At 38.8% G+C, this 18,374-nt stretch overlaps 2 protein-coding genes across 2 annotated transcripts; one reads left to right on the top strand and one right to left on the bottom strand.

Annotated features, from left to right (window-relative positions):
• Window positions 1-3,118: 3,118 nt before the first annotated feature.
• LOC135672043 (NDR1/HIN1-like protein 6) lies at window positions 3,119-3,903 on the top strand. Its single transcript, XM_065180499.1, has one exon. It carries the CDS (start codon window positions 3,151-3,153, stop codon window positions 3,901-3,903), a length of 753 nt encoding a protein of 250 aa, XP_065036571.1. The 5' UTR covers window positions 3,119-3,150.
• A 304-nt stretch (window positions 3,904-4,207) lies between these two features.
• Window positions 4,208-15,251, bottom strand: LOC135644422 (WD-40 repeat-containing protein MSI4-like). The gene is made up of 15 exons (XM_065161970.1): window positions 15,013-15,251; window positions 14,421-14,484; window positions 12,387-12,473; window positions 10,465-10,527; window positions 9,897-9,962; window positions 9,737-9,811; window positions 9,456-9,531; window positions 8,236-8,452; window positions 7,923-8,004; window positions 6,994-7,067; window positions 6,694-6,805; window positions 6,520-6,594; window positions 5,980-6,059; window positions 4,709-4,808; window positions 4,208-4,546 (listed from the first exon to the last, which is right to left on the bottom strand). The coding sequence occupies exons 1-15, from the start codon at window positions 15,132-15,134 to the stop codon at window positions 4,445-4,447; spliced, it is 1,395 nt and encodes a 464-aa protein (XP_065018042.1). The 5' UTR covers window positions 15,135-15,251; the 3' UTR covers window positions 4,208-4,444.
• Between the last annotated feature and the right edge of the window lie 3,123 nt (window positions 15,252-18,374).

Raw genomic sequence — 18,374 nt, 5'->3', positions numbered from 1 at the left:
TTGCATCTGAACGCCCATTTCCCGTCTTAGGCTGTGCTGTGGTCCAGATTGACTCTTGTTTGCATACGAAAGATCACGCCTCACGTAAGCGTAATATCCCATCCTACGTATGCGTGCATATGTATAAGCACACGGTATAAGAATCCTATGGTGAAATAACATGCCAATTGCGTACGACAATTGCCATCGCGCTTAAGATCGAGGGTTCAAATCTTCCGGCGACGCTTTGTGCGTCCATTGCTTATCCACAAAATAATAATAATAATAATAATAATAATAATAATAATAATAATAATAATAATAATAATAATAATAATAATAATAATAATAATAATAATAATAATAATAATAATAAATGCAAAGCTCGTGGCAAAAGCTGTCCACGACGACACCCGGATGGCGCGTCATCGGCAGAATATGATCATCTTTGGATGATACGGTTCCAGCTGCTGTGCTTTTCTCCTTCTTTGTGGCCGAAGATGTCATCGAATGGCATCCAAACAGGCATCATCTTCTTACTCGTTCCCTGCGCATCACCCATCTCTAAAACTTTAACTTCTAATTAAAGATGAAATGCAAGCAATTTTCAAAATCTGGTTCTTGTTTCCCTGCCCTTTTTTTTCTCTCTCCTTTCTTCTTCGTTACTCATCTCCACTTACGTCAGTGCACTGCCCCCGCGCCCTTATGAGTCATCACCTCTCTTCTACGGTGCCATCCAGAAGTTGTTGATCCGTCTGTGATACTATCAAACACGTTATAGTTTCATCAATCGGATGCAATCTCGAGAGTCTTAAAATCCATAAAAGGGTTGCATCATCCAAATGGAGAGCAACCACCCAGCTAGATGTTATTGGCTCGCATTGAGGTCATCACAAAAAAAATGAACTCATGCGATTACTTAAAAAAGATAGTTGACAGGATCATAAATTTGTGATTTAAGAAATACCAACACCATCTACTAAATTCTATATTAGGTGATCGATCACACAAATGCTATGGCGTTATTCACGGTATTAAATATTTTTTTCCTCAAATCCATCGTATTAATAATGCAATGAATTAGATTCTATCCTGAGTACCACCGCACATTTCAGTCGGGTGAGATTTTAATATCTGAGAAGTCTCACTTCTATGTTACGATCCAGGAATAAAATTTGGCATTTGAAGACAAATAACAAGAACAGTGCAAAGTAATATCAACCTGATAGATTATTATTATTATTTGTTATTCTCTAAAATGTACTACCAACTTTGGTGATTCCCACCACAATCACTATGTGTAGACCTTCAGGAGTTCTGTCAGCAGCAAAATTTAAAGAAAAGATTAAATCACAACATAGTGTTGATTACTAACAACTCTATCAAGATGTGGTTGCAGAACACTGTGGGGTACCCAAGAAAATAGGTTTGGCTAAATGCAGATTAGAATAAGGACTGGCGCGTTTGATTCAGAACATATACAGAATATTGCAAAGGAACGAGCACAGAGGGAAGAGAATGTCGAAGAGGAATGTGCATAGAGCGAGAATAGTTTACTTCAAAAACTTTACTTCGAAAACCCCATTTAATTTCTAGATGAGTTCAATTCTTTTACTATTCCAGTGATTCATGAGAGAGGTCTCAACTTATTTGATGATGGTCGGGATTTTCCAAGAGACAAACAGAGGGAAGGTTGCCCGGAAATTTCAGCTTCAGTAGGATAAGGAGGACCGGCAGCTAGCCATCGAATTCAAAGGTATGCGATTATCGAGAAAAGAAAACATCGATGGACCAGCATCAATCTCAATTTTAACATGATTTACGAGTCAATCCATACCATAGACTCATAAATCGGGTTACTTCATCGTAAAGTGGATCGACCCCATAGAAAGAAACATGATCGAACGAACTAGAAAATGTCGGTGCCTTAAAAAACACGAATCGGATACATCTCGAGCGATCTGATGCTACCATGACTGAGAAACCTCAACCCTAGAAATATTTAAGACGGGGAAATGTAGGATCTGGAGACTAATTTTCTAGCTGTTTCACAGCATAATACGATCATCAGAAACGAAAGGAGAGAAACATCTGCAATATCCAGACCGACAGCGTTGCGATCGTTCAAGTCGCTTCCAACAAAGACTCACGGATCGGAAACACAGTTCATAAGACGAAGGAAGGATTCGTTCAACGTTAAAGAGACTAGAATCAAGAAGAAGAATCGAAGTTGAATCCTACCTCCTCCTCCTCTTCCGCCCCCGCGATCGCCATGGCTTTCGCCTCCTTCCTCGCCTCTCTCGATGGCGCGCTTCTTCCGAACAGTGGGGACGAGCTTTGACCCACTTATATATCACGGGAAAGTACTTCGTGTGCCTACGCAGCGAACGCTCGTCCCACTCCCGGTCGATGTGGCCAACATCCACAACCGCTCTGCCAACTTCCCCGCCTCTTATCGCCCGTTGGATGTGTGCCACGTTCTCAGATCATCAGCTAAGTCCGGTACTTGAAGCAGGGCCAAGTTTGGTCGTCTCGTGTGGGGCCCATCCAGGGAACATTCTGCTTTCCTGTTCTGTTGGAGAGAGATGAGCATCGGAGACGCGTGTCGATATATCGGGTACAAGAGGAATCAGAGTACGAAGTTTGAACGATTATTCAAGAAATTATAATTTTTTTGGAGAATTTCCAATAACATAAAGTGAATCACAATCGATGTGTATATAGTCTGAACAAAATTTTAACAAGCCAATAGAAAGCTCATCTTCCTCGAGTTTTTCTACTTCCATAACAACCTCGTTATCTCATCTCTCTTTGAATAATGCTTACAGTTGTATATTATCGATTTAATTATCCAGTCATCTGATTCAATAAAAAGATGACGAATCCATAACTAAAACCACTGACAACAAATACCCTTTCTTGTACTCAACACTCACTGGGTGAATAGTCCACCGACCCATGGAGCTCTTTCCACGGCCGATGGATCACAATCGAAGGGTTCTCGTGATACAGGCTCTGATCAATTTTTGGCCTCTGCACTAACTTGCGGGTGAGTTTAGCATAGAGAAAGAGAGAGATTTTAAGCTCGTATAAATATTCTCCTACTTGGGGTGCATTTGCTGTTGTGAGAGAGAGAGAGAGAGAGAGAGAGAGAGAGAGCGAGAGGTGGCAATGGAGGCGTCGAAACCACCGAACGCGAACCTTCCCGTAGCCGTCAAGGTCAATGGCGGTGGCAACGCCAGCGGGGAGCGTCCCACCTCCTCTCCCATTAAAGCACAGCAGCACGGCCTCCCCCACCGCTCTCTGGCGCCACCGCCCCGACGCCGCCAACGATGCTGCTGCTGCCTCTCGCTCACACTCTTAGTTGGCCTCGTCTTCCTGGCTGCCATCGCCGCCGGGGTCTTCTACGTCTGCTACCGCCCCGAGCGCCCGTCATTCTCCGTCTCCTCCCTTCGACTCGCCGCCCTCAACCTCTCCGACGCCGACCTCCTCACCTCGAGCCTCGACCTCTCCGTCACCGCCCGCAACCGCAACCAGAATCTTGTCTTCCTCTACGACGACTTCACCGTCTCCGCCTCCTCCGACGGCGTCGCGATAGGCGAGGGGACGATCCAAGGATTCGTACAGGGTTCCGACACTGCCACAGTGCTCAAAGCCACCGTCTCGAGCACGGGGCGGAGCCTGGACCCAACAGAAGCATCGCGGTTGAGGAAGACGAAGCTGTTCCCCTTGGAGATCGGTCTCTACACCGAGGTCAGTATTAAGATCGGAGGCTTCAAGTCGAAGCGCATCGGTGTCCGGGCTTCGTGCGACGGGATCGAAGCAGCGGTCACCGAAGCCAACGCCACCGCCGCCGCCACAACCACCGGGTCGGCGAGATGCAAAGTGAAGCTTCGTTTCGATATCTGGAACTGGACGATTTAGAAGCAACGACCACCCATGTTGGAATAGGACGTGTTTATAGAGTTTCCTTTTTAGTTTATAGTTTCGCATTGGAGTAGAGGTTTCTTACTTTGGTGATTTATGCACTAATTTTAATGATTTTTCGTCTTTTATTTGTAATTATGGTCGCTTCTCAGTGGACCAGTCACATTTTTGTGATGGTGATGTTAAGTCTCACATATTTGTGTCGAGGAGGAGGCTCAAGTTTCTGGTGGTGTACGTGGGCAAGAACTGGACTACAACTGCAGCGTACAAACCAGCTGCGAGTAGGAGACAATTGATCACATGTAATTAAGACAGTAGAAATCAAACCCACTTAAAGTTCAAAGTCCAAACAAAGTGGGAATACGCAGGCAGGCAAGCCATACAACAGTAGATACCATTCCAGTCCAGCAAACTCGGCAAGTACGACTACAGCATAAAAATTAACATCCGTTGATCCCTGATGAGGGTTCTACGATATACTGTCAGAACTAATTAAAGGCCATACGCACTCTGATTTGGGTGAGCAACAATCGAAGATTTAGGACTTGGGTGAGCATGACAATAAGTGGGCTTTGAACTTTTCCAGCTCAGCTAGAACCTCTTCTTCTGGCCTGTATATCAAGTCACTCATGCGCCAGATCTGCATTACCGTACATGAGGATGTCATAATTGCCAAAACAAAGTAAAAATGATCCGTGGGGAGAAACTTCTGTTGTACACAAGTCGAGTCCGAAGGTAATGGAAATACGAATGGATGGGCAAATCAAATTAGAAAACCGAGTAAAGAATCTTATGAGGTTACCTGCAAAGTACCACCCCCACCAGTACTACCACAGTCATCGGAAACACTAACGATTGTCCACGGATCAGATGCATTCCAGTGAAAATCTACGACTTTATCTCTGCATAATAAAAAAGAGAACCCTTGCAACTGTCAATGAACTGTTTATGCCATTACCAACAAGCATACTATAATACAGCAAACACCTAGTAGCCCTCAAAAGTATTCTCACGATTAGCATAAGATACAAGAGGAGAGGAAAAGATAACCGTCATTCTTTAATCTAACAGTCGGTTCCTTCATCAGTTCATCATTTATTTAATCCTTCATCAGTTCATCTTTTACATGATTCTGGTTCTTGTCATCAATTAATCTTTAACCATATGCATGTTTATCACCATCCATATCCATTCCCCATTCTTAGATGTTTCAGGGTATTATGGGTTTTATCTGAAAATTCATCAACCTAGACTAGCGTTTAATTGATCCAAGCCAATTACCAGCGAATCCCAACAATCTGGCTAATTCCCGACTAGTCAGCTGGATTCTGATCGATCAACTAATTTATGTTTAATTTTTAGTCCATCTAACTATTTCTAACTGAACCAACCTCTAACATTCTGTAAAAACAAAAAAAGGATCAAACTAATCCCACAAACTATTAGTAGGGTATCTAAGTCCAATCTTATAGGATGTACTGACTCACCAAGCCACCCAGTTCACATTAACCGGGTATCAGAGCAAACTTGGATATCCCTACGAAGTAGTTCATCTTCTCTAACTACCTTAAGATTTATTCCTTGCCTTCTATCTAATTTCATCCTAACCACAGTCAATCCTTAATGTCCTCATACTTTGGCATACCTTATGAAAACTATTTAACTGACTGCAGTTTTGATGCCAAGCAACCACGGTATAGCAATCATGAAGTGCTGAATAATCACATTGGTCCAATATCTGAAATTTGTACTTCATCAAATACTGATAATCAAGGATTCAAGATGTTCCAACAACAAAAAATCATGAGGGCATAATTTATATGAAGTAAACTGGTATCCAATCTTTTTGTCTATATTTGGTCTTGCGTATGTTATTTTTCAAAAGATGCTGCAGCGCTACATGCTAATATGCTATAGCTATAACAGATACAAATTAGATTAGGACACATATTTTCTCCACCAAGCCAGGTTCCTCGCATCATAATTAACAAAATTGGCAGACAACATGAAGGAGGAAATAGGGAGACCCATAAACTTAAACATGAGCAGGCTGAAAATCTGATGTTGTAATACCTGTGCCCTGCATGTTGAAAGAATAGACCGGGAGGTGAATTAGGTGTCTTTGTTCCAGCACGTTCTTTCTTCTTTCCCACCTAAAATGAAAGAAAAAACTCGAAATGTTATAATGAATCAAACGATGCATTTTGAAGCAGCAAAATATTTTGTATCCATTACACAAAGGAATCTGCCACAAAGTTTCCATCCAATATGAGCATTAAAAAAGAGAATGAAAACACTCAAGGTTAATAGTCCTCCAACAAAAAGCAATATATCAGTTAGATGCAGAACTCGAGTCCAACAGCCACAACAATGAAAAGAAAAAGGGACAAAACTTATGATGATTTTCTTCTATCACAATAGAGGAATTGCATTCCTAGAAGAAAGCCTTAACATGAGCATATATACAGTCATCATATCAGGAGAATACCCTGATATTAAGGAAAATAATAGTCATGAAAAAAATATAATAGTCAGGAGAATACCCTGACACAGCATATATAATAGTCATGAAAAATATATTTCTCAAAACAAGAAAGACAATTAAGAGAATACCCTCTCATGATCCCAGATATTGAGGAAGCCATCCTCAGCAGCACTTCCAAAAACTGATGCTCTGTCAGGAGACCACTACAACATAAAACAAAAGACAGTTTGTTATAAAAGCAGCACGTCAACAATTCGAATGAAACACTTTACAAAATGTCATGAAGCAGGATATAAGCATGCCTGGACACAAAGAACAGCAGCTTTGTGACCTTCGAACTTGTATATGGGTGACCCAACACCTCCAGAAGTTAAGTTACGGCGGTCAAACATACGAACAGAATTATCAGCAGATCTGAGAATATGTTGGCAAGAAAAATAAAAGAATGAGAATGTATAAACCATTGACTCACAAGCTAGCACAACATTCAAAATGGAAATGGTAAAAACTATAACATAACTAAAAGGAAAAGTGATGCAACAGACATGAAATACGTTAACAAAGACTAAGTGAACAGAAAAATATGAAATCAGAACATTTACCCAGTCAAAATAAGATTCTGATCATGGGGGTTCCAATCCACACAATGAAGGTCAGCATTATGAGCTTTCTCAACCTGAAAAGAGTATGAGGTTATCATAATATAGCAAGGTTACAGGATAATGTGATAAAGAAGGCAAAGAAAAGGTTAAGATATAGATAAGAGAAATTTGTATTATTATTATTATTATTTTTTATAGGACTTAATAATAGAAAGTTGCAGCAAAACCATCATGACAATGCTTAATTGAATTTCACATTCCAAGGTATTCTTCTATGAAAATTTTAATGCAATAGAAATCTCAATGCATAATAAACTGAACATGCTGGAGATACAGGTGATATGAAGATTTTGACACTGATGCCAAATTGTTCAAGTAGTACAACTACGAGGGCCAGATTTGATTAGAAAAGATTGAAACAAGATAGCACAAAACACCATATCTAAGTTAGAGCTTAATTTGAAGCTTCAAGATAAAGAACATGCCAACTAATTATAGTTATGCAACCACAACCAACTGCATGGACATAACCAGCTCCTGGAACAATTACGGTAGAGACTAATAATAGATCCACTAGAAGAAAGTCACAAAATTCTAGAAGGATACTAGACAAAGGAAGATAGAATGCTGCACATAGTGAGTTCATCTCATTATAAAACAACACATTCTGAGACCTCATTGCTATGGTAAGAATACTATCATGATCAAGATTCAAATTTCTTAAAAGAATTCAAATACAAATGAGTAATTTATTACTTCAACTGAAAATAATATTGTCCTCAGAAATGCATTAAGAATTAACAAGTTCAAGTGTGTTTCCGACTTCAAATGGTAAAATGTGCAACTCATTTAAAATTGAAACCTAAGAAAACAAGTTTATGATACAAACATCAATAGGTTAGGTAATCAAGAAAGAAACAAACAACTACCTTAACAACTGGACTAGTACCAACTCGGGCATCCCAGAGAATGAGGCAAGAATCATCACCTACGCTACAAAATTCCTGTGCACTTCAGCATGTTTAAAGAAAGCAGTCAGTAAGAAAGCAAAATAATACAATAAACAGATTTTAGTTACAAAATAGCAAAATATCTAAACAAGCATAGCAATCATGGGGGAAGAAAGAAAAAAGCAATATGTCTCAAGAAATATTAACAAATATTTATATCTCAAAATAAACAAGACTAATAACATGCAAGAATCATATAGTATAAAATCATTAAATAGAAATTACAGAGTACCTTGATGGACAGAACTGCACATCTTCAACTGTATCCTCATGCCCTTGGTACACACCTCTTGGTCCAACAGTTGTGCTGTCTGAGCTTTTCTCATTACCAGCTTTAATGGATTGCTTACCACTCGAGTTTGAAGCCGATGCAGGAGATTTCGAAGTTGACTCTGCTACAGAAGAGATATGATCATGGATGCTCCACAAGACAACTGACTTATCCTTTCCTGGAATAGGCAAAACTATGTCAAAATGTATACGAGAGGGATAAAGGAAAGCTTCATCATAATGTACAGATGAAGGAAAACAAATTATGACTAAGCAATGCAGACCCAGTATAGAACAATCACATATGACATTGACAATGTCATTAGATAAAAAGTGGAAATGAAAAACATGGATTTGATGCAGCAAATAATTGCATAAGAATGTTATCTTTACTCATATCTACTGTTGACATTAGCAAGATAACAAGGCATTCTGTCAAAAAAATGCTAAGATTTATGGACCATATGCGCTAAAATGCAATGTTTGATTATGGGTAGGCAATTTTTTAACTTAACCAGTTTCAAGAGAATAAGGTAATTGTGATAAGCTAAATTTTTGCATGAAAAAAATTGTTATATGGCATGGTTCCCCATGAAGAGTAAACAAAAAAATAATGGTCAGCTAATAAGTTATTAGTTGAGCGATTTGTTCCATGAGGCTAGATATATTCTGCTCAAGTTATTGAACCACAGGTTGCCTGGGTAATAATAAGTGGCACCAAAGCATCTTTGCAGATAATTCCGTGAAGGTTAACACATGCTGGAAAGGTAGTTGATTTAAGCAAACAAGTAAATGGTTACCTTAGATAGTTTCACAATCATTACAGGAAAAAGAAATTCTAAACCATAAACAATGGTTCCCTTTTAAGGACATCAAGAGTTTATGTGCAGGTGAGTTATGATTACCTTATAGCCCTGTATTGGAAAATGATGAGGTGACATTTTCTAGATGGGAAGTGAAAATAACAGCCTGGTTAGTTATGAGTAACCTATAGCTCTGTACTGGAAAATGACGAGGGGACATTTTTTAGATGTAAAAATGGAAATAACAGCCTGGAAATATACAATCCATATTGAACAATGGCATGACAAGTAAGATAAACAGATGCAAGAAAATCTGTACGTATTAGGGAAAAATAAAACCAAAGTATGTAAAATAGTACTCAAAAGGATGAGTTATGACCTCCAGAAAGCACAAAAGGTTCAGTAGGACACATAGCCAGAGCAAATTCTGCATTTTGTTGATGACCTGTCAATATCTGCAAAATAAGAACTTGTAAGTTGCACCCGCAATAGCAATCAAAAGTTCACTGGTTCATGCATGTGCAAATTTCTCCTACTCTAATAGTGAGTATCACTGTTAACAGTCCTTGGTAAAAGAATAAAAGTTTTGCTTCATAACCATATATATGACACAAGTGCTAGCTTTATTGAAAATGTATTGTCTTTAAATTAATGACTGACCAAATCTGGACGGGATTCAGCAGCTCCTAACATAGGATGACGATTTGGTTGTGCCTCAACATCCCAAATAAGAACCTTCATAAGAGTATTGAAACATAAGAGAAGGCCCAAAGAATGAACCTGATAAGGAAAAAGTACTACAAAATTACATTCACCCTACATCAGGACTATCAGTATGTGTTGCGACTATTTTGCTGTTCTGAGGAAGCTCCCTAATTCTGTTGACCTGCAAGAAGTCAGGCATTAGTGAGGAACTAATTCTCCAATCTCATATACATCTAGCCATCTAGGAACCAAGAAGATCAAGGCAAGTGATATAAAGTTGAAGTCAATAGCTCCTTGCTACTCCATTTTAGACAACAACCTGACACTCTTTAATGCTTGATAAAGCAAAGTAGCAAAATTTATTTTATACAACTTTTAATTGAATTAAGCTAGGCAAGGATCAGTAGGTTGTGCTAGCTCAAATACACTGCAAAGTATTCCAACCAGATTCTCGCATAACCTAAATGTTTTCTGAAACATGACAGAGGACCATAATTTCCAGCTTCAACTGAAATATTGAATTTCGCAATCACATTCATGATACTTCGTGACATGAATATAAGTTTGATAAGAGCCATCTCTAAATTCCTCATCTTGAATCTGGAAAATACCAATTCTAAGGGTATAGTGGCTCACTGACAGAGAAATGGATGTATAAGAGCAAGATACCAACTATGTCATACCTCCCCAGGATGTATAATTGTTTTATACTTCTTAACGAAAGGAGAACGAGCTTCTTCATTGAACTGCAAGCATCAAATCACTATTTTAGCATTACAAAAAATAAAAGATCTAGGATTAATTTAATTTGCAAAAGTGTAGAAGCAACATGCAATTTATGATTTCTATTCTGTTTAGGGAAAGAAAACATATGGGACCCAATAGATCTATGCAAGTGACTAAAGCGAGCATCACCACAACAAACAACCATAAGCATGAAGATTACAGGATGCCATCAAAACTAAAATTTTTGAACCTAAAAAACAGTGAGTGTATTAATTACTACTGGAACTTAGCAGAACCAAAGAATCAATACTGTCATGAACTACAGATGAAGACTTCAAATGCTATGCTTCTAAAAGAGAATTAAGAAAGCTGTCAGACTTATTTTTCATCAAACATTTACAACTGCTATTAGCCATACACACTTAATTTAATACATAATAGTATTAATTATAACGTAAAATAGAAGTTAAGACTTGCAATTGCAATTAACTATCATGCGATCAACCGAGAATTTCATTATATGTTACTTTTATTTCATAGTTCATAAAAATGATTAAACTACCAAATCCATAGTTTTTTTTTACTTTGTGTACTTATGTATCTGCATGTGCCTAAAGCCTAGTGTACAAGAGAAAAATAGAGATCCTAAGTAAATCTATTTGTGCATTTGAGTGATGCATAAGTGTGTTAAGCCAACAACAACTAAGGCGCATTAATATTGGCTAAGAGAACACACACCAAACCCTCAATTTAATCGGTTTTAAACAGGGTAATAAAACCAGCCTTTGGTAAAGCACTCCCCAAGTGAAACATGGCGACTATACGCTGAGTAAAATCATTGTGATATCAAAGCTTCAAGAAAGAACAAATAAAAATTACCTATGCTTGTCAAATCAAGTGCAGAAGTAAATAACTAAACATCTAGCTGATGATTATTCCACTGAAAATCTTGAGACATGTCTACTAGCACATCTAGAGAAATTGCAATGTCTCCATGCCTTGTGGTTCGATGATGCAGTGAGATGATCAATGATTGCTTGAGCTAGTGAAAAGCTTTTTACATCAATGCTCCATGTTTGGATCATTTGTACGAAATAAATAAAAAAAACAGGAACAGAAACACACATATTGTCCTGACCTATCCGAACACAACTACTAAACTAGTAACTTGGATTTACAGGCCTAAAACCATAAGGTTTGATGCTTAAGCCCAAGTTACCAGTAGCAGAATTATCAAAGCTCGTACTCCAGCAAAACCAGTGTAGGACTACTGGGATATTACACCAACAAAATGAATTCTAGTAAAGAGATTCTAGTTCCAGTATAGCCAAAGCACCAACAAAATGAATTCAAAACCAGAAACATAACTATCTGAACTAAAACAATAAGGTGACTCATAGTCTCATACAAGTTACAACAATATATAATGTTGTACAAAAGCAAGCGTAACTTACATAGCCATGCAAAACATCTAATTTCCAGCTGAGATTAAAAAAAACATTTATATTCTTGCTATAACTAAATTTAACTAATAAATAAAATATTGCTATGACTGGTGCTACAAACATGAATAAATTGAAAAAACTGAATATTGGATCATGTCAATTGTCATGAACTTATAAAGACAAGCTACAATTTCATCCTTTCGAGATCAAATGTTTTGACATGGAAGTTAGCTTCATTAGCCAAAACCTCGAAACAGAGATTGAAACGGTAATCATCAGAGAGTATCTATAGTAATTGACTATAAGATTATTAATACTCTTTTTTGTCAGCTTAGTTAGATGACTGGATCTGGATGAGCCTGAAGTATGCACCACAGCATTTCAGATCAAAGCACGAGCTAGAAGCATAAATATCAATGATCTATTTAACCAACCTGGGATATATGCTCCGCAGCCGCAACTCTTGGCTTGACAACTTCACAATTTGCTATAACAAGGGTATTTGGTACAGAGCCATCAGTCTGCAACATTACAGCTAATTAGACACACACTATAGCTTATTTTCAGATTTCAGAGTGTCTACAGCAGAAAGAAAATAGAATAACAACCAAAAATTTCTCTGTTCCACAGCAGAAGCAGATAAGAGTAGGTAAACAAAATTACTCTCTCCAAAGAAGATCTCAAAATATCTTTCAGCACCATTGAAGCATGTAAGAACAATAATAGACAAAGAGATACAAAAACATGACACGTTGTATGTCACATGACAAGATGCATACAAATAAGTGCATTTCAAGGGCCAACTGAATATACATCCAAAAGGCTTGCTATAGAGGCAATCATAGAAAAACTCAGCACTTATGATTTGTTGAATAATTATATTCAAATATTGTGTAGTGTGTACATGTGCTATTCACGTATGGTATTGGGAAAGGGAAGATACTTTGCCTTGTTACATATCTCCCATTGACAACCAAAGATATCAAACTTCTGTCTTCGATTGTCATAATTACTTTTGCTTTCTTTCAGAGGTGCATTATCAATAGCATTAAGAGTAGCCAGCATATATATAAATTACCATACAGACATCAATATGAGAACCCTGAGCCCTTCCTGTTTGTAATGAGATTGATTTGCAAGTGTATATGGTGTTTGCAAGGTGTTTAATGTCTGAGATTCTCTACCACTTCATTCAGTTATAAATTAATAAAATGTGTTGTATGCTTGATTAGTCTTTTAATCTCATTGTAGATATTATTGAATTAGTTGACTATTTTGAGCAGACTGGTTGCTTGCTAATATCATATGCTTTATACAATTTGTTTTATTTTTATTTTTTTATATTTGGTTGGTATTGCTTACTATATACACGGACGGACAGACGGATGGGCATGCACACGCACACACACAAACACACACACACACACACACATATATATATATAAGAAAATGCTTTTAAGTTAAAAGAGCAGAACTACCAGATTGGCACTTGTATATAGCAATAGAAAATTGGAAATGACAGTGATATTGCTTCAATTCAATCAAAAGCAAAGTGAAGAAGAAAATCAATCTTAGCAGATTCCTAAAAGTGGAATTAACATTTCAATAACTAAGATTAATCATAATTAGAAAAAGTGAAGATTAAAAGAAATCTTTGACACGAAATTTTCATACATTAGGCAATAAGATTGAATCTTTATTCTGTTGGAAATTTATCGATTCAATTATTAGGTTTAGATCATAGCTTTGGTGCTAAGATGCTATAGAAAACCAATTGCAGTTCAACTCTATCAGTCAGGAATTGCACGTAATCCACTGTAAATAAAATAATCTCCATTGGTTTATATGAACCTTAAAACTGTGTCAGAACTCCAAAAATCATAGTTGGAACATCACAGCTTGCTGTTGTTGATGTTCTTATTGTTGTAAGCAAATTCTTAAGGGATGAAACAAACTCCATCCATGCTCTCTAGTTAGATTATTTATTCATTCATATTATATCATTCTCGGTAATGATAGCATTTTGTACTCAAGATGGTGTTCGATGATGCATAGACCTCTACATATTTAATGGAAAAAGTTGTCTGTTGTCACATGTGATCCAGGTCATGCCCTAAAGATATTTAGTGTGTCGCAATGGCATCATAGAGGATTACTGCTAAAAGTGCAACGGGAAATAAGTTCTGATGAAAGGTTTTACATGTTTGGAATATAAAATTTACCGGTACTAACATGACACACATCAAGGAAACCCAAAATGACAAGAAACGCAGTCAAAACTGCACACTCTTGCACAACAGAAAATATGGTTCTAAGCCACAAGTAGTGGCAAATACTTGTCATCTTGCAGGTAGATGGATCAACAACAGGCTTTGGCCACATGCAATATTCGTTGCTCCACCAAAGCAAGGATGAATTGCATTACCAGCCAAAATAATAGTAAATGCTAAGGATCTCGATTCACTTGCCTGCTCGGAGAGGTACAGACGCTGGCGATTTTTGTATGTTGCTTGCTCAAGTTGTGGCCCCCACCTACAAAAAAGAAAGAAATATAGGCGAACAGCTACAGTGAAGTGTATGAAGGAAAAGAAATCAGTCACTTGTTCATCAAGACGATGCATACACCAAAATCCCCTCGTATTCTTTCATTATCCCTAATTTATAAAGAAAATATGAAAAGGTTGCTGATTTAGCTATATATGAGATTGTTACACCAAACCAATTGCCAAAATCCCAAAATGCGAGACCCTCCAGTTGTTTCCGCCAAACAGGGGCACCGTAGAAACAGGAGACGGAAGGGAAAAGGTCAAATGCACAAGAAATCTTCTCAATTCACATGTATTTCTCCGTAGATCTTGATCCCTAAGTCATCTTAGTATGGGAGAAGCACGGATCAGGTTCACGACACGATCGAGCACCGAAGGGACGTGAAACCCTAGGATGTAACATGCGAAACCCTAGGACGAGCTCCGATACAAAAAAACCCTAGCCACGGCCCAGAAACCAAAGAAGGAAGAGAAGGGAGGAAACGAAGGAAGGAGAAAAAGAAGAGAGAAGTACCGGCAGGAGAGGGAAGGCCACACAAGATTGTGGTTGGCGAGCCAGTCGTATAGGACGGGGATGAGTGACTTCCACTGCGTGTACCTCTCGTCCACCGTCGCCTTCCCTCCTCGCTCCCTCATCCTCCTCCACCTCCGCCTTCTCCTCCTCGGCAACTCCGCTTTGGAATCCTTCGGCGAACCCTCACTAAACCTCGGTGCGCTGGAACCTGTCAGTAGAGTCGTCCTATCACCCTTCTATTAACTGGGCAACATCGCATATATATATATATATATATATATATATATATATATATATATATATATTAGTAATTCTCGTATTTATAAACGTTTATTAGTGAACTGATTCAGTTACGATAAAATATATTTAAAATATTATAAAAAATATTATAATTAGATCAATTCGGGAAAATAAGATATGCAACCGAGGTATTTTAAGTATTAGATAAAAATAATAATATTAGAAGAAATCTACAATTCAAAGTCCCCTATTTATTATTCACACCTACTTGATATTAATACCTTTTTTTCTAAATAATAAAATATTATTTTACTTCTTATAATCTTGTAAACTTAGTATTATAGATTTTATCCTTTTTTTAACTTCCTACTGATGTCGTTCTTTAAGAAGGAAAAAAATAATAATAATATATTTATTTATTTATTTATTTATATTTTAAAGGAATATTTTAAAAATATTAATAAAATGATAAATAGTAAAGACCGGATGGTAAATAGTAATCACCCATTCGAAACTTAAAACCAGAGGCACCACCAGAGAAACCCTAGAAGAAGAGGGCCTGTAATGTTTTGTATGATGGGCTAATTTCGAGACATTAGAGGTAATGTCCATTTAAAGACGCTTGTAATGAATGGGCTGCCACGGATCGACTCCAATAAGCTATCGGCCCAAGCAACGGCCCGGATCCATTCTTAAAAATATCTGGGAATTCTCGAGTTTTCCCTGCGCCGGAACGGCCGACGCGCACCACCCGTTCGACGAACGCACCGACTCATCTCCTTGCTTCTTGGGGGAACGCAGAAGAGGAGGCACGCTGCGTCCCTGCCTCCTCTTCCATCCACCCATTTTGCTTCTCCCTTGCCCTCATGTTTCGCCCCCTCTTCAAGGCTCTGCTAGCCAAAACTGGCTCTTCTACGAGAGGAAGAGAGAGAGAGAGAGGCGATCCATACGTAAGACTCCCCATTGACCAACCAATAGTCTGCAAGATTACAACCTCACCTTTTACCGCCTCCTCCGTGTGACGCTAATCCGTTTACTCTGTCAAACTTCTTCTTTCGAGCTGCAAAGTAGCATCCGACAAAGACTACAACCTTAGAAAGACGACAAAGACTGCAACTCCAAGTTGAACAATGCTGGAGACGGTTTCCATTCAAATAGATCAGTGGTCTAATGTTGAAAGTAAAGGAGGATCCTCAACCGGAATCTATATTTCATGGCGGTCTAAGTTCGGGGCTTCTCCTATGCGACGGAGCTGCTACCATCGAAGAACAAGTGATGCGCAACGAAGTCTCTTGCCAAAGCAGCTGCGATGAAGCTTCCTTGGGAGGCAGAATATGTGTCATTTTATTGTTGGAATTCTATTCTTTTCCCTTGCAGAATATATGCTACCAATAAAGAAGCGAAAACATCGAATCCTGTCAACACAGTGGTTCTCGGTCCAGAACTGCGGTAAAAGTTCCGCAAAGAACGACCGAGTCTCCACAAGTGTTGGGAAATCGTCGCAGCTATGCACGCATGCATGCTTGTAGAAGCGCTGTTAGACAAGTCTAATGGATAATCTCATGAACGTCATGGTCAACGTGCTTCGAGATGAGCCTTTGGCAGAATTGTTCCTTCATGGATGACAGCTTTATCTGCAGAAGTATGTGGATGACTTGTCATGGACGAAACCAAAGGATTGCAACATTTTATGTCACTCATGACGAGGTGAATAAGTCATTGTTGAACCTCCAAAATACACTCTCTCTGTATCAGTGCAAACATGATGATACATCATACGTTAGACCAACACAAGTAAGACTGATGAGATTATGACTTGTGACTTGGTCTGGACATGAGAACGTGTGGTCAAATTAGGTTACAGCTTAGCTGGTTTTACTTAGAATTTTGATCTTGAATCTGACTTGGTTTGATATGAAAATTCTACAGCCCTGATGAGATTGTCATCCTTCGGTTTCAACGTTGGAATCGAAGGAATCACGTAAGATCAATCCATTTAAAGAGACCCACAGCTGACACCCAATGAGAAAGCAGTCTCTCGTGTTTGATCGCCAACATGCAGTAGTCGTACTAAGTCACACACATCGTTGACCTTTCTGGAAGCGTATCTTGATGGAGGACTGTTGACTCGTTTGTTTGCGAGAGGAGGATCAATAGATCTATCTAACATTCAAATGTTCATCGTAGTAGGAGCGAGATTTATGAATGTGATGAAAATATAACAGAAGATGATGAGACATAAATTAGATCTACTTATTTTTACTTGTACTGCATGACAATCTGTCGAAAGAGACTAAGCATCAACGGACGTGATAAACGCATGATCAGGAATAGATGTTCGTTCCAAACATGTTCGATACCATTGTCGTGACAGCCGATCGTGTCGACGCACAGTCTCCATCCGGCGTACTTCAGATTCATGGATAACCGGAGACGATGGCATGTGCCAGTAGTATCACACGCTCACGAGTCATGTCTGCGTCCTACGCGGCACACGCGGCACACGGATGCCGCATCTAGTCAACGGTCAACCCCCCATGCGCAGGCGAACGTTGACGATGGATCGTCCATTCTTTGACCCGTCTCCCTCGTATCTTTCACACACCACGTCGTCGTTTTATTTTCTCCCTTTATTTGCTTTATCCACAGGAAATATTCTGTATCTCACACAGCACATTATGTCAGTGTATATCAACATCAAAATACTGGGAATATACGCATATGTGGTTCATTAAACACTCAATCGATCTCCACCATTCTCCAATCGGCATATGTAAATGACTGATCATGTGTTAGATGCTATGTTTGACTTCCAATCCGCATTTCCAAATCATACCCACTTAACAATCAAGAGATCAGATTTGGTTACATCCCATTCATCCATAAACATACCCACTTACACCGTATTGCACGGCCCAAGCAGAAAACATCGGTCGACGTCTCTGCGTGCCATCGAAACCATCGGATGAACGGTGGCGATGGTGGCCTCGTGCGCGCACGTGACCCTCACGTGAGCTTCATAATGAATGTTAGGGTCCGTGCGAGATGACGCTGTGAGTTATCTAGTAGTATTGTTGATGCACGTTGACTTCTTAGAATCGTCGGCTTCTTTGAAGGTGCAG

The sequence above is a fragment of the Musa acuminata genome, chromosome BXJ1-4, assembly GCF_036884655.1.
Source record: "Musa acuminata AAA Group cultivar baxijiao chromosome BXJ1-4, Cavendish_Baxijiao_AAA, whole genome shotgun sequence".
In the NCBI taxonomy this organism is placed as follows: Eukaryota; Viridiplantae; Streptophyta; class Magnoliopsida; order Zingiberales; family Musaceae; genus Musa; species Musa acuminata.
Note: the sequence above shows the minus strand (reverse complement) of the source record. Positions and strands in the feature narration are given on the sequence as shown.

Bases quoted from the DNA above. Each gene is read 5' to 3' on its own strand.
- LOC135644422 (XM_065161970.1), bottom strand. From the start codon at position 15,134: ATGAGGGAGCGAGGAGGGAAGGCGACGGTGGACGAGAGGTACACGCAG. The intron at 6,806-6,993 runs GTAAATGTTCTG...ACATATTCTCAG, and splicing joins CAGAATCTTATTTTGACTGG to ATCTGCTGATAATTCTGTTC. The intron at 6,595-6,693 runs GCATGCTTATAT...TTTATGTTGTAG, and splicing joins CTGCTGTTCTTTGTGTCCAG to TGGTCTCCTGACAGAGCATC.
- LOC135672043 (XM_065180499.1), top strand. From the start codon at position 3,151: ATGGAGGCGTCGAAACCACCGAACGCGAACCTTCCCGTAGCCGTCAAG.